The sequence below is a fragment of the Aspergillus welwitschiae genome (assembly GCF_003344945.1).
Source record: "Aspergillus welwitschiae strain CBS 139.54b unplaced genomic scaffold BDQ94scaffold_96, whole genome shotgun sequence".
Classification (NCBI taxonomy): domain Eukaryota; kingdom Fungi; phylum Ascomycota; class Eurotiomycetes; order Eurotiales; family Aspergillaceae; genus Aspergillus; species Aspergillus welwitschiae.
Genome location: NW_020798790.1, coordinates 17,234 through 32,228, shown reverse-complemented (window position 1 = coordinate 32,228; position 14,995 = coordinate 17,234). Strand labels below are relative to the sequence as shown.

At 46.4% G+C, this 14,995-nt stretch overlaps 4 protein-coding genes across 4 annotated transcripts; 1 reads left to right on the top strand and 3 right to left on the bottom strand.

Moving 5' to 3' along the window:
* Positions 1-104: 104 nt before the first annotated feature.
* BDQ94DRAFT_155184 (uncharacterized protein) lies at positions 105-626 on the top strand (the record flags this gene model as incomplete). The annotated part of the gene is made up of 2 exons (XM_026768428.1): positions 105-256; positions 311-626. Coding segments are annotated over exons 1-2 (387 nt in total), but the record flags the coding sequence as incomplete, so codon positions are not given.
* A 2,415-nt stretch (positions 627-3,041) lies between these two features.
* Positions 3,042-3,518, bottom strand: BDQ94DRAFT_186470 (uncharacterized protein; the record flags this gene model as incomplete). The annotated part of the gene is made up of 1 exon (XM_026775155.1): positions 3,042-3,518. The coding sequence occupies one exon, from the start codon at positions 3,516-3,518 to the stop codon at positions 3,060-3,062; it is 459 nt and encodes a 152-aa protein (XP_026619672.1). The 3' UTR covers positions 3,042-3,059.
* A 1,320-nt stretch (positions 3,519-4,838) lies between these two features.
* BDQ94DRAFT_155183 (uncharacterized protein) lies at positions 4,839-7,502 on the bottom strand. The gene is made up of 5 exons (XM_026768427.1): positions 7,301-7,502; positions 7,024-7,237; positions 6,354-6,967; positions 5,941-6,302; positions 4,839-5,887 (listed from the first exon to the last, which is right to left on the bottom strand). Exons 1-5 carry the CDS (start codon positions 7,477-7,479, stop codon positions 4,917-4,919), a joined length of 2,340 nt encoding a protein of 779 aa, XP_026619671.1. The 5' UTR covers positions 7,480-7,502; the 3' UTR covers positions 4,839-4,916.
* A 2,658-nt stretch (positions 7,503-10,160) lies between these two features.
* BDQ94DRAFT_186464 (uncharacterized protein) lies at positions 10,161-13,608 on the bottom strand (the record flags this gene model as incomplete). The annotated part of the gene is made up of 7 exons (XM_026775154.1): positions 10,161-10,485; positions 10,620-11,284; positions 11,488-11,841; positions 11,919-12,282; positions 12,476-12,633; positions 12,718-13,429; positions 13,524-13,608. The coding sequence occupies 7 exons, from the start codon at positions 13,606-13,608 to the stop codon at positions 10,277-10,279; spliced, it is 2,547 nt and encodes an 848-aa protein (XP_026619670.1). The 3' UTR covers positions 10,161-10,276.
* Between the last annotated feature and the right edge of the window lie 1,387 nt (positions 13,609-14,995).

The window sequence follows — 14,995 nt, the reverse complement described above, 5'->3', positions numbered from 1 at the left end:
ACTCCGTCTATATACTAGTCCCGAGAAAGGGCACGTGAAAACGCGTTTGCCTCACGATCCAGAGCCTCAGATGACCCTGGCTGCATTTTGTTTACGTTCAAGATCACCAATATCGCGTTGCGGAAAATACAAAAGAGACCTATCAACTTTCCACGTCAAGAAGGGCATATAAAGTGCGAGACTGAATGGGAATGTTTACAATCTTCCTATCCTCAATCCCCCTTTCAGTTTCTTACCCCAGCCCAGGTAGTTCAAGGTATGTTATGCATCACCGTCGATAACACTTTGATATACTGATATCGGGAAATAGTAGCATGGCATCTACACCTGATCTGTTCATGCGGAGGACGCGCGGTCTTCCACGTCGGGATTATAATGCTCTGCACAATGGCCTGATTTCTTCGCCTTCACAGCAGTCTGAGGGATCTACCTGTGAAACAGGACACCCTTCCTCTCCTGAGCCCTCTTCGCCTAGGGACCTGGAAAACGTTCAAAACACACCTCAATCAAAGCGGTCTTACTCTTTGCTTAGTTCCTCGCCTTCCCCGCTTGATCCTGCCTTTTCAGAGAGCAGGAGCGATGCGAGTAGTCCGCACCCGTGTAAAAGACGAAAGCCCAAATCATATTCTAGTTGGACTATTGAGCACTTTTGGACTACAGATCTGGATAACACTTGGTGTCGGCAGGGTGGCCCTCCGAAAAAAGACCGACTGCTAATTTGTAAACATTGCAATTGGTCCTCCAGAGATTCAGCGCGCTATGGTTCCACTTCAAATTTGTTGGTGCATCTCCAGACCAAGCATCGTATCAAGTCCGGGGACGACTCCATCTTCTTGCCCGCGGTGGAGGGGAGTCTCGACCGGTTCTTGGAGTCCCCGAGAAAGAAGGCTGGTGTTGAAGAGATGCTAGTTCGGTGGGTCATTCAAACAAGACAGCCTTTTACAGTGGTAGAGCATCCGGCTTTCAGGGCACTCATTGAAGCAACGGGAGCCACGTTGCCCATCAAGACTGCTGATACTCTCTTCAACCGAATCAAGGAAGATTTCCAATCAAGTAGGGCTTCCGTGAAAAAGGAGCTTGCGAGGAGTAGCCGGACATTGGCTTTGTCCCTTGACGTTTGGACGTCGGAAAATCAGATTCCGATCATGGGTATCATTGGCCATTGGATCTCTCCCGAGTTTGACAAGCGCGATGAGCTTCTCGAGTTCACCGAAATCAATGGACCACATTCTGGAGAGAATCTAGCGGATGTTGTGTTGAATATGCTTGACGAACTGGACATCGCGCCAAAGCTCCTGACCATCACAGGGGACAATGCAGGCAATAATGGGACGCTCTGCGATAGCCTTCACGATCAGCTCCTCAAGAAGTATGATAATGACGACGACTGCTTTCGTATTAGGCCTCTCATGCGGTTCCGTGGACGGCAAAGCTTCATTCCCTGCCTCGCGCATATCCTCAATCTGATCTGTAGAGATGTGCTCGCTTCCTTAAGGGCTGGCTCGGCTCGGGAAGCAAAGGCGATACTGGACGACATGGCCATCCATTCTAGAGCAGCAGCATTCAACTCCCTTCACAGTACAAAAGGAGCTATCATGAAAGTCCGGCTCCTGACGCTATGGATTGCCCGTAGCCCACAGCGCCGCCAAGATTGGAAAGAAGTGTCACCCGGCAAACAAGTTAGTTATGATGTTGACACGCGATGGAATTCGACTTATATCATGATCCAGGATGCACTTCGGCTGCAAACTCAGCTCGGACAATTTACTCGGATACATCCGGAAGTTCAGGCTCTTCAGCTTACCGTTGACGAATGGTCGACACTTCAGCAAGTAGCTAAGATTCTTAAGCCGTTCTGGGATCACACAAACTCCGTCTCAAAGACTTGCCCAACAATTGTTCAAAGTCTACCGATTTACTGGAGCTTGGACGACTTGTTGAATGAGGTTCGAAATGCGGAGGGGGATTTTGAAGATGTGAGCGTTGAGATTCGCGATGCGGTGGAAGGAGGGATTCGAAAGATGAACAAATTTGCTAGAAAAATGGACGACAACCTTCTTTACTATGTGGCTTCGGTTCTTGATCCGCGAATCAAGTCGTCCTTGATTGTGTCTCAGATGAGCGAACAGGATTCAGGGGTTTATCATTTCTCAAGTGCGGGGTTTCTTAAAAAAGGAGTACCCCCCAGAGCCATTGGTTTCCCGGGAAGTTGACCTACCACGTCCACCGGGGATGTCAGAAACAATGTGGAGGACTCTGCGCAAAGTCCAGCCATCCAAAGAGGCTTCTTTGTCGGATATTGATAAGTATTTGGATTCCCCGCCGGTCAACTGGTCCCACCATATGATCGACGATGCAGACACAGAATGGGTCCTCAAATGGTGGAAGGCTAACGCGTTTAATTTTCCACTCCTGGCAAAAGCTGCTCGTGACTATCTCCCCATCCCTTCGGCAGAGGTCGGGATTGAACGTGAGTTTAGCAGCGCTAGAGATGTCTTGGGTCTTCGAAGACACTGTCTGAACGCGGAGACTATGCGATGGTTGATGCTCTTGAGAGGGCAGTATCAGACATAATGTGAGAGCCGTGCATGAATGTAAAATTCATTGATGAAGTGCTCAAGTCTTGTATGTAACCTGTATGGACCAGACTATATGAGCTTGGTGGATAGATGTAATGGGATGTAATAAAATGAATGGTCATGTATGGTATTTTATTATTTGAATAAATATGAATTATTCATTTATTCATGAATAGTGCGAATATGAATAAACCCTTTATTCATATTCATATCATTCTATTCATATTATTCATATTCGCAAATATTCATGAATATTCACAAATAATCATATTCCTTTCGGAGCCCTAGTCCGTTGTGAGTTGGCCAGTGTTCTGCCTGGTCAAACCGCCATCACAACTGACCGGTGCCCATCGTGTTGGGACTATCTCCTAAAAACATCAGATATTATGGTTGAGAGTACCCCGTCGGGGCAAGTGATTCCTGATATGGGCATTAGGGGTTAGGACGAAGCACGCAACGACAACAGGTTTGTGTGGTCAATCAATATTGCCCAGATTGAGCAAGGCCTCTAGTATGATGTGCAAGACAGAGAATGCTCTGAATAGTAATTGCAGCATGGGCGTTTGGTGTTTCGTTAAAGGCAGTAGAAGAAAAGGGTGAGAATCGTCTCCAGCATCGAATAGGACATAAGGTTCCCACAGTACGAACAGTGCTTGCTTCGATGGGCTGGAGGTCATTACGAAAGGTCAATACCATGTGTGGCTCTGAGGGATATGGTAGTCCATCGTCGAAAACTTGGTCATGTATTAACCACCAGTGTTGTGTCTCTGTCCGCATGCTAGTTGTAGCATATGAAAAAGCGATACTCGGTCTTGTAGGCTGACGATGGGGTTCATCTTCTATCCTCTTTGAGCTGGTCCAGGCTGACCGCATTTGCCCGGCTGGTGAGGATAAGGGTCGGTTATTATTGAGGGTACCATGTGTCAGAGCCCCTAACATAACAGTTCACTGTGCCGCTCAGACTACTCACCCTTGACTCAGTCCTACTTAGTGATCAAATCAGATCTGTCGCTGAGCGCTCAGTCTGAGCAGCGGAGCACAGTCATGTGCAATGAGCTTCCGTGACGCAGGGCAGGGTTTCGTCCCGTAAATTCCCGGAGGGGTGCGTGCCCTTATCCTCCAATCTGTGATATTGCTACGTGGATGGCACTTATAGCGCATTCCATGCATGTTCCTGATTCCCCAGAAGAAGTAGATACTTATAGTCGCTGCACGAGCATCCCCGCCGAACATACTCCACCGAGCAGGAACTGAAATACCTATCAACACCCAAGCCCCAGCAACAAAACAATGAGCCTGGAATACAGGTGTGAATGGGTCGCGCATAGCAGGCATGGGTCACTATACTAGAAGACGGCGAATGTTTTTAGTATTCAAATCGTTTACAGACAAGAGATATTAGATGAGTACATAGATAGCTGATGAGGGCCGAGGAAGAACAGGAGCAACTGGATAAAGAAAGAGAACGCGAGTCCGCCGGGTCTCATAGAGAAATGCCTCTAATTCGCACCGCCGGCAGTCCAGGACAACTCCAGTAGCCCCCGTACTCATAATTTCTTCCAAAAACTGATCCCCGGGCGAGCAGGCACCAGTATCACCAGGTTAAATCGAGATCTCCGGCCGATCGATCTGTGCAAAATACTGGCAAGCTTGGTGCATGCTTGGGGTTAGCTGGGGCTAGATAGCTCTTCTTCTATCCCGTCAAGTGGTTACGCATGAATCCGCCAGTGGAGGTTTGCCACTTAACCGATGCAGAACAATCATAAGCAGCGGCCAATCAAATAATGGAATTGGAATTGGGCAGCCAGAATGGTCCTCCGCAAGATCAAACGCCCGATGGAACCATCGCATGCTGCTCAAGACGGTATAGCGGCGCACCAACCAGGTCTGAAACGGGGGGAAGCAAGCCATCGACTCGCCTTGATTGGAATAGGCTTCGCTATTTGACTATATCTGGACCTTTGGGACCAGGAGTCAAGACGAAGTGGAACCATACGTCAAGCTATGTCTGATCCTACTTCAGGTTGAGGTTGAGTGGCATGCGGGAAACCGAACGACTCCTGGAAGTCGTGGAGGGTCTGGAACCCTGACTGGAATGAATATGGTTGGCTTCGTTTACCCTGACCCCGCGCATCAGTGCAGTTCTCTCCTATAATACGAATCCGTACCATGCCTAGGAGGTTGTGGTTTAAAATCTAACTGGCAGGTGACGGGTCGGAGTATGAATCCAATCAATCAATAGTATACTGCCATGGTGTGGTCAAGAGCGTCATTGTTGAATTGCTAACGTCTGTGCAGGTTTCATAAAGTCAAATTTAACTATTTGAGTGCATTAAACTAAGGTCTGAGTCTGATTCCATGCACGGTGTGGGTGTGGTTCTTAAAATTGGACGCGCTAGATGGCATGAAGTCAATATTCCTCAGCCCACATAGTCCGCATTTGCGAAATCCCGAGTCAAATGCTGCAAGCTCTTGCTCGTGAATCCTTTCCACGTGGTCCCAGAGCTTATTTGTTTTGCTCTTTCGCTTCGTGCGGTCAGCAGGTGAGAGGCGCGTATCCGAAAGGCAAAATGGACATTGCAGAGGGTCAAATTTTTCGACGACACTGGCAGATGAAGGGTTCGCTGGCTGCAGCTTTGGTATGGTCGCTGACTGCTTACCCCGCCGAGGACTCTCCTTCCGGTCTTGCCATAGGACCATAAGGCGGATGTATTCCAACCGACGAAGATGAGCTTCCTCGTCTGTTTTGGTGGGAGTTGAATAGCAGAGCAGATCAACGAGCTCCTTGCGCTCGGGGATTTGGTAGGTCCGGGCCACATGAGGCTGTAGTTTAGCCTCATGACAGGGCCGATCGAGCTCGTACTGTTGGTTGAAAATAGCCGTGTCTGTCCTCCGAAAGTGTTTTCGGCGATTCCTCTCCTTGGCCTCCTCTCGGAGCCTTGTAAGTGTCCTGTTGAGCTCGACATCTGCACGTTTCTTCCGCTCACCGATCTCGGTGCCTGCGGCATCCTTCAGAAGTTTATAGCCCTGGCTGCGGATTTCCGCAGTCAATGCGCGACAGACGCTTCGAAGACGACGGACCTCAGGGTCCCTAGAGATTCTCTGAGCCTGGGCAGCCGTCAATCCAATAGGTGCGGTTTTATCCGCCAGCAAGGTCGCTGATCTCAGCTCACGTTGAACGACCTCGTTTGATGGGCGTTTGTGAAACGCTGCCGCTGTATCAAAATCGACTATCTCATTGAGGTAGTATTTCACGGCATTAGATTCGTGATCAGCGACTTGATCACGGACCGAGGATGGAGCGTTGTCTAAATCGGTATTCATGTAAGCCATAAAGAATGAGCAGTACCAAAGGTGGTCTTACTGTTAATGGCATTGATTGCACCGCGCCGGAACACCTTCTGTGTAAGGTTACGTTCCTGGCCACTTCGCACTCCAATCCGTTTGACATACCGGCTCCAGGTCTTGGACTTCAGAGGGCGCGAATCAGATGTCCTGTAGCCCTCGGGGGTATGTTCAGGCTCACGGAAGACCGATACATCCAGCTTTTCTCTCTTTATCTTCAGCTGGATGCCCTTTCGATGATTAGGAATTGGTACTGTGTATATATGGGACACATCTTGGATAGTAGCTTCGAAGATATCATCATGTATTGCCAGCGCCAGAAGCTGTGATAAAACATCGAATATCAAATTATCCTCGTGCTCGATAACATATCTCTTCCTAATGATTAGGTAAGTCCGTGACACCACATCACCTAGCTCGATGACTTACAGCCGAGGCTTCCTTCCTTCCCCTTTCGTATGCAGGATGGACACAATGGCGGCTAGGATATGCCGACGTCCAGGCACTGGGTTACGAATAATATAGAATTCCACGTGCCGCCAAAGGATAGTGCCCGTCTCCTCATTCCCGTTAAGGTACCCGTCATCTGTGACACTAGAACAATCTGACTGGTGATCGCTGTCGCTCGCCGTATCCACTTCCGAGTCAGTATACGAGCTGGTCTCGGATATCGAACCTCCTTCCGCATAATCGTCGCTTCCCATGCTGATTTTGGTTCCTGGATCACACAGGGCCTCCTTGATGGAAGGCAAAGGTAAAGGCGTTCTAACCTTAGCTGACGTATTTGTAGGAGGTACCAACGTGCCGTCCGCCTGATATTGGACGCGGTGTCTTGTGTCAAAGAAAGATACGGCTCGACAGGCAGATATGCAGGACAGATTGAGCGCCGGGAGGGCATAGAGACGCTGCTTTTCGTCCGCAAATACCGAATCACAATCCACAAGATGGGACACAAGATACTGCAAAAGATCCTCCGATTGGCCAGTCGGCTTTGGCAGTGAGTGCTTACGCAAACCCATTCTCGTACTGACAACATTCATATACTAGGGCTTACCATTAGATAGAACTCTTGAATGGGTACTTGGAGACCATCACGTACGTTGAGGCAATCTACCCTCATGTCTGCATCCATCTCCCGGCGGGTTTTCAAGAAGTATAGCCTCTTCAAAGTTCTCCAGTAGTTGGCAAGCGCGCCGTGGGCTTTAATAGACCCTTTGAAGTTCTTTTCAATCCAGTCGAACCAGGATTTGACGTCTGCTGAAGTCATGTTTTTAAGAAGATCGTCCGGGTCCAGGCATGCCTCAGTGCAAAATCTGTCGACAACAGGAGTAAGTAATACCGTGATAAAAATACAGATATAGCTAACCGAACGATACCTCACCCATTTCCCTCTCACAGATGCCGCAGAAACATTGGTATTTGGCGAGTATTTCGGTAGCGTTGGCCCGCTTTCCAGGTGCAGCTTTCGCCGCTGCGCATAGTACAGGTAGGACTTGCGGCCAGGTTTGTCATCTCCTGGAGCATGTTTCCTCCGAGGGAGGCCCGAATATGTCATTGCGGATAAGAACCGCCTGATGGGCAACAGGAAAAGGTTGAAAAGGGAAATGGACGATGTCGCTGGAAGAAGGGAGACGGCTATGGCTATTTATGCGCGTTTGGGGCGGTCACTCCTTGCCAAAAGAGGCCTGCTCTCCACCTTCGGTCCTGCGAACATCGCCGAGCGACGCAGTCTCAGCGAACCTTCGCTGAGCTATCTCAGCAGTACAGGTGCTGAGGGCTGCTGAGGCCGGTGGTGGATCCTGGCTTGGCCGTATCGCCGTTACGTCGCTGCCCGTGTAAGTTTGGCCCTCTAAAACAGCGCCCATTGGTTTCCATTTCAGGTTTAGCTTCCGGGGCCAGGGTGTCCGAAAATGGCGACCAGGATGGCCGTATTTGGCGACCCCGGCACCTAAAGGTACATTCTATATGTAATATATTACTTAATAATTTATTCTATTTATTGATTACTTCAAAAATACTTATTTAAAAATATTTTTTAATCAACTTCGCAGCTGTAATTTTACTATATAAATTAATAGAACTATTATTATTTATAAATTAAAAATTAAAATTAAAAGTATTATTAAACTGGATATCTCCTGCAGAACTTTTATTATATATAATTATTTAAAATAAGATACAGAAATTTATCTATTAAATAAAATAAATATAGCAGTTTATATAAAATAATATATAAGAAACTTAAGATTAGCAGATTTAGTAAATAAATTATTATTAATATATAAAATTAATATTAGGATTAACCCTTGCAGAAGCTCTTAGAGAATTAATATAAATTTATTCTACTTATTAATAAAATCAGAAATATATATAAAATTTACTTTCTAAAAAATATGTGCGTGTATTTAATCTTCTATTTTAAAAAATTATATTAATAGGATTTATTAGAAATTTTATTTTGCTAGATCCAGAATACTCTTATTTCTATTAAAATTAATAATCACATAAAATAAAAGATTAAAAATACTTTAATTAATTATTTATACTACAATAACCTGTAATACAGAATTAAATAATTTATATTAAATAATATAAATTATATATAACTTTCTACTAGAAATTTAAGAAATACTTCTTTTTATTATAAAATTATTATATAAAGAATCTTATTTATTTTAGTTTTTTTAAATAACTGCCGCATGTTACGGACCCCTGCTAGTTAACCTACTAGTAAGGCGGACTCGCCAGGCAGAAAGCGCCGATAAGGGCAGCGCTCGGGCAAAGCCAAACTGTTATTTAGTACAATTGAGAATTGCCAATACGACGCCCGGAACGGCCACGCATCACGTGACCATCTACCATCAGACCTACCATCAAAGATATACCCAGGGTATACGGGAACCTCAGGATCAACCACTAATCTACCCTGAATAGTATATGATATGGTATATGGAAAATAAAATATATAAGGACACTCTCTCATATACTTAATTAGTTCTGTTCTTCATGCTCAATACTACTGTCTTTAAATAACCATACATTTGGAAGCTTAGCTACAGAACGCTCGTCCGCACTTACTTACAAATAGCTGCGCGGTACTATTCGGCCTTACTTCTCTTCTCTTGTCCACGACCTAGTTATCTCTCAGATAGTCATCAGTCGATACCACCTCGACGTAGTTCGGCGGTACGTATACCAACGGGGCTAAGCTAACTGGGACAGGGAAGCGATCCTAGGGTTTGACACCAGTCTAGAGAGATAAATATTCTTTAATTTATAATATTATTAATTAAAATCTAATGTGGAACCTGCTAGGCTGCTGACTGCTAATTAAAGAATAAAAAGTTTATTAAATAAACATTAATCTATGTTATACCTTATCTTAATAAATAATAATACAAAAATTAGAAATATAGTATTACTGTTAAATTAATTCTGTAGCAGTTCTGTATTAAATACTAATCAATCTATGATTATTAATCGATCTGTGATAAACTGATTTTTCTGGTCTAGAATTATAGATAGTTGGAGAGATCTTTTAGTCTTAATCTAATCTTAACTGTACAGTCAAGAAAATCTCTGTACCTTAATCTCACTGCCAAGTTATAGTCAGATTAGGTTAAGGTATAATGGTGAGGTATAGTCTATTAGAGTACTTCTGATCTCTTTATGGATAAAAATAAATATCGAATATTTAATTATTCTATAGTACATAGAGAATATTCAATATTGTTATATTCCTAGAATTGCAATCTATATAATCTTAGTACTAGTAGCTTTTAATACATATCTAGTTCAATAAATATTTTATATTATCGTATTTTTGAGTTTTGAATTGATCTTTATTCAGGAAAAAATAAAACATAGATCATTTAAATTAATATATTATATTTTTAGTAATATAGTTACAGGCGGCTTTAAACTCATTTATAATTATTTTGAAGGAAAAGCTATTTCTAATACACTTTTTCTTCGGTTAGATTTAATAGTTAGTAGAGTGGCAATACTTAACCGTTCGGTTAACCGTTTTGTTTGATACAGGTTCATAATATAGGATCAGGTGTGAATCCCTTACTACTTAATCCAGACACAACTGAGATTAATTGAAGGTACATATCTAGGCAATTTTAGAAGATGCTATATAGTTAAATACTGTATTTTAGAGGCTTTTTTGATGATATCCGTCTGCTCAGCTTCCGTAATAAAACGTCGACGATTCAGTACGCCTAATGGCGGCTATGAATCGCCATGGGGTGTTGGCGGGGGAGTGTGAATAGGAAGCATGAAAAAGTCTCTCGGAAACACGCCCTTGCATGCCTTTAGTGAATACCCAAAATAACCCTGACCCTGCATCATTTCTTCCGACTTCTCCGTCGCAGGATTTCGAAAGTCCTAAGCACAGTGTTCGAATCAATACCACCCGCATCGACGGCTCTGCGCGTGATGAAAGCACGTTCACTTTCGTGTTGCGCCACGATTTGTCTCCTTGTTCCTGCTCGTCCCACATTTTGGATGCTTTTACAGATGCCTTGTCCAGGATAGGCGACCAAGCCGAGCATACCTGCCAAGATTGAGTTAGCATGGCTGTCCTTGGTGGTTTTCTTTTTCATGTCTGGTGTGTATGTGACGAGCAAGAGAGAGGTGGGAGAGAGGGGGTGGTTGTGTGCCTGCGCATATGTGTAACAGGAATCATACCGGACCCCAACTTCGTCATTGTACCGATCGTCCCTTTGGCTAAACCCGTGGCCGCGCCCAATGCTCCCTCCTCTCGCGCCCCCTTGTACGGCTGAACGACAATATCCGTGAGACCGCCAGCAACCCCGTGCAGAAAGCTCCTGCCCCCGACCGCGAGCCCGGACTTCCAGTCCCGGACCGGGCCCAGGTCTCGCACCTCCTCGCCGTACAGGCGCGGCACCGATCGGAGCCCCTCTGTGGCGGCGAGGGGGATATCCACGACCGCACCTTTGTAGGCGTGGCCCACCAACTTGCCCAGACTCTTCCCACCGGCCGCCAACGCGGCACGAGCAGGCGACGACGGGCGACCCCGTTCTGCTGCCGTGGCTGCCGGGTGCCCGGGCAGATAGGAGTGGGGTGAGCCGTCCCTCAGGGAACATCTCGCGCTTAGGGAAGAATCTGCGCCCTCCATCATCATCGGAGCAAGAGGCTCGTTCTGCTGCTGCTGCGGCGGCGGCGGCAGATTGCCGTGAGATCGGCGCTGACTTTGGGCCTCTTTGATCGGCCGATAGAAGATATCTGCGCTGTCTTTGAGCATGGTAACTCCGGTGGAAACTGTAGCAGAGGCGGTGCCAGTAATCGGATCCCATCGTCGATGGTCAATCATGATTGGGTTGACGATATGGCTGAAGACCGGCATAAAAGGGCGGGAAATTAGCGATCAAGAAAGAAAGAGAAAACTGCGCGTTGGTCATATTATATGCAGAAAGAAAAAAAAAAAAGGGAGGGGGGGGGGGGGGGGGGGGGGAAGAAAAGAAAGAAAGAGAGACGGGGAGAGGAGTAGGGGAGAGAAGGTGAAAAGAGTGTAACTGGAAAAGACGTCACTAACAGATGTAAGTGCTTCTGTTGGATCTGCTGATCGTCTAGTAGTATTTGTACTGCAATATTAGAGAGATATATGGACTCAGCGAAGGACCTTCTGTACTCCCAGATGGCAGGCTGGTCAGGTAGGATTTGACATTTCATTCTCGACAATGGTAGCTGTCGGTGGAAGGAAGCTACAGCTGCCTGGACCCCCAGCTCAGATCTCATTTTCCGAGCCATTTCCTGTGCAGCTGCCAATGTAGAAGGTCGTAAGCAAAAGTCAATGGCCTCTGCTAGATTCTGGGCATTGAGTTGACAACCTGGGATAGGCCTGGGCCCTGCCCCGGATGCAGCGACCATGTTGCCCCAAAACGGCTGGCTGGGAAAGAAGTAAGAGTCAGCTATGGGATATATATATATATATATATATTCGCATAGAATGAATCAATATCTTACTCTCCGAAGAAAGGCACGATGATTGTGGGACAACCATTTCGCAAACCGCAGGCAGCCGTGCCCGCACCTCCATGGTGAACGACGGCAGCCACATGCTGAAATAGCCATTCGTGAGGGCAATCATCGATGTAGAAGATCTTTTGAGAAGATGTCCCGCCCAGCTTACTCCATCCACGGGAGATGATAGCGCGAACTCCAACAGTACGGACTGCTTCCAAAATCGTTGCTATGAGCTGGCTGGGATCATCAATAACAATGCTTCCAAATCCGATATATACTGGTGCCGGTCCATCTTGTAGAAAGGCTGCCAAAGCTGCCGGTGGAGTGTAGTTTGGGGGATCCCGGAAGAAGAATCCGCACACATCTGTCTCCAATGCGCGTTAAGAAAAGAGTAATACCAAAGAATAAAAATAAAAACATAAATGAAAGACCGAAGAAGAAGAAGAAGAAGAAGAAGAAGAAGAAGAAGAAGAAGAAGAAGAACAGCAAATAGGAGAAGCAGACTTAATCATTGGGCTTGGCTATCTCTGAAAGCTGGAAGACCAGGGAGGGCTTACCAATATGTGGAGGCCAGTCGCTAGGCTTTGGCATCAAAGCCGGTGACCAGCAGTATGTGAAAGGGATCTTGAGGTTTTCCGCTAGACAAGGTCCTTCACTGGAAGGAACAGGCTCCAAATCGATTTCCGAACGAAATTTGTTAACAACATCTCCTAGTCTAGAATATGTCAGTGAAAGGGCAAATGCAAATCATAATGCCATTATTGCCGTATAGTACATTAAAATGAAAAGGATGTCTCACCCCTGCCATGTCATCCACTCTACAATGGCATACGAGAGGTAGTTGGCCATGAGCTGACTGGTGTTATCAGAATACTTCAGGTTCGCCAAGGGATGGGGGAAAGCTTTGGTACTGCTCCAGGGCATGGTGAACATTAGATGGACGGGAATCCCGAGCGCCTGCGCGCAGTGGATGTGAGCGAAGCCCGGGGGGTTCGCGATGATTGCGTGCGCCACAAACGGGTCTTGCGAGATCGGATCATCCTCAATGCAGGAGTTCCAGCACCCGGTTAGCATCTCAGCTACCATGGCCCGTTTCCTTTGGATGTCACCTGCCCGCAGACTCTGCATCTGGGGGATCAGCCCGGGGTTTTTGACCATATATGCCATCAGCTCGGCCGGATCTCCACCGATCGGGTAAAACTCGAGCCCGGAATCTCGGACAAAAGCATCGAAGACGTTGTGTGTTGCTAGACGCACGCGATGGCCATGCTTCTGTAGTTCTTGGCCTAATGCGATAAATGGCTGCACATCTCCCCGGCTTCCCACCACCTGAATGACAAGGTTGAGCCGAATCTCAAAACGAGCAGAGTCCGCATATGCGGGAGGAATAGGAGACGTAGAAGAAGGAAGAAAAGGAGGCGGCCTCGGGTCTGCTTGGCCAGGCAGACGGACCAACTTTGCGACAGCTTTGCAGACCTTGGAGTCAAGGTCAACATTCACCCGTCCGTCCGCTTCCAACATTGCAATTGATTTTGATGTCAGCGCAGGCTATAACAGAGGTATCGGCGATCTCAGGCCGCATGCATTTCTGCAAAAGTCACTTACCGCCGAACTCAGTACCTTCAGTCATTCCATGGCTCTCATAGGGCGGCAGATCGTCCGGTAAAAGTTCGGCAGGCTGATAAGACATGGCGGCGGTAATCGAGAAGCTAGGTAGACGAAATTGACAGGGGAGTTTTGCAGTCGAGAAAGCACATCACCGATTTCAAAGTAGGGTCATTCGAAGCTTTTTCAACCTTAATGAAAAGGGTAAGGGCCGTTGCCCAGGCTAACGGTGGCCACTCTGCCGTGCAGCAGGGGATGCTCATAGTTTCCGTATTCACCTTTGTAATACCAAATGCAGAGTCGATTTCGAATTACATCCTTATGTCACTCTTTTCGGCGAAATATCGGGTTGGGGGAAGGTTGGGTGGCGGCGGCGCTTCTGTACTGTTTTCCCGGCCTTAACCTAAAATTTGGGGGTCCCGCACCCTTTCCTGTAAAAACCAAATAGTCTACGTAGTAAGTTCTAACCACTTCTGCCTGATGTCCCCAAGAGCCCCACTAGACTTTGAAGGGTATTAGGTTTCCGCGCCGTGGTACCCAAGCCTTCCATTTCCAGTGTTCTTATGGAACATGTCCGGTGTATCTATGTACGACACGGGGTGTTTTGATTTTCAACGATTGTCAGTCATATTTCTGTCTAGAAGTTTCAAATAGTTAACTTCAAGGACCGGGACCAAAAGGGGTAAATGAAAGGGAAAAGAGGAAGGAAAGAAGTCTTGAGAGTTTAAGAATAACAACTCTTAGGTCAATCAGTCTTTCTACCTCTTAATCTAGATCTGTTATTATAGAATTATAAATGAAAGAGTAATCTAGAACTAAATGTCTTGAGCAATCTTCTTCCGGTTCATCTGGTCGTATATCCTTTTGGATTTAGGGTTTTATTTTATCTAAATTATAGATCCCAACCTGCGAGGGTACTATGATAGTCGGCGCTGTAGTTGTCCTGGTTTAACTGGCATTGGATAAGTCCCCATCTTCTATATTGAAAGACAAAGTGCCATACTGAGCCAGGAAATACGAAACGGATAGCGGAACATGTGCGTGTGGCGAGGAGACTGAGTCAGTACGGCACTTTCCCTTTCAATTTCAATGTAGAAGATGGGATCGTCTTCGCAAATCTGTCGTTCACGCTAAGAGGCCGATCGGGACAGGTCGGCACTGAAAGGAAAGCCATCGGTGGTGACCCATTATGGTGGAAACCTAACCTAGAAGTGGCACGGGCAGGTTAATGAGCGAGACCCCAGGGGTACAGATACAAAAGGACGCTAGCAAGCAGAAGTTGAGGATTGATGCAGGGCAGGACAGTACAGTTGTAAGATATAACCATCAACGGTAGATAGAGTGGAATAAGGAGCCACCAGCTGGGGTGCTCCATGCAGCCTATGGCCGCAATAGCCCGAGCAAATATAATAGTAATAATAGTAATAATAATAAGGTTCAGCCATGCGGTCCGCGCTAGTGTACGAGTACGA

Bases quoted from the DNA above. Each gene is read 5' to 3' on its own strand.
- BDQ94DRAFT_155183 (XM_026768427.1), bottom strand. From the start codon at position 7,479: ATGACATATTCGGGCCTCCCTCGGAGGAAACATGCTCCAGGAGATGAC. The intron at 7,238-7,300 runs GTATCGTTCGGT...TGTTGTCGACAG, and splicing joins GTGAGAGGGAAATGGGTGAG to ATTTTGCACTGAGGCATGCC. The intron at 6,968-7,023 runs GTACGTGATGGT...GGTAAGCCCTAG, and splicing joins TGAGGGTAGATTGCCTCAAC to TATATGAATGTTGTCAGTAC.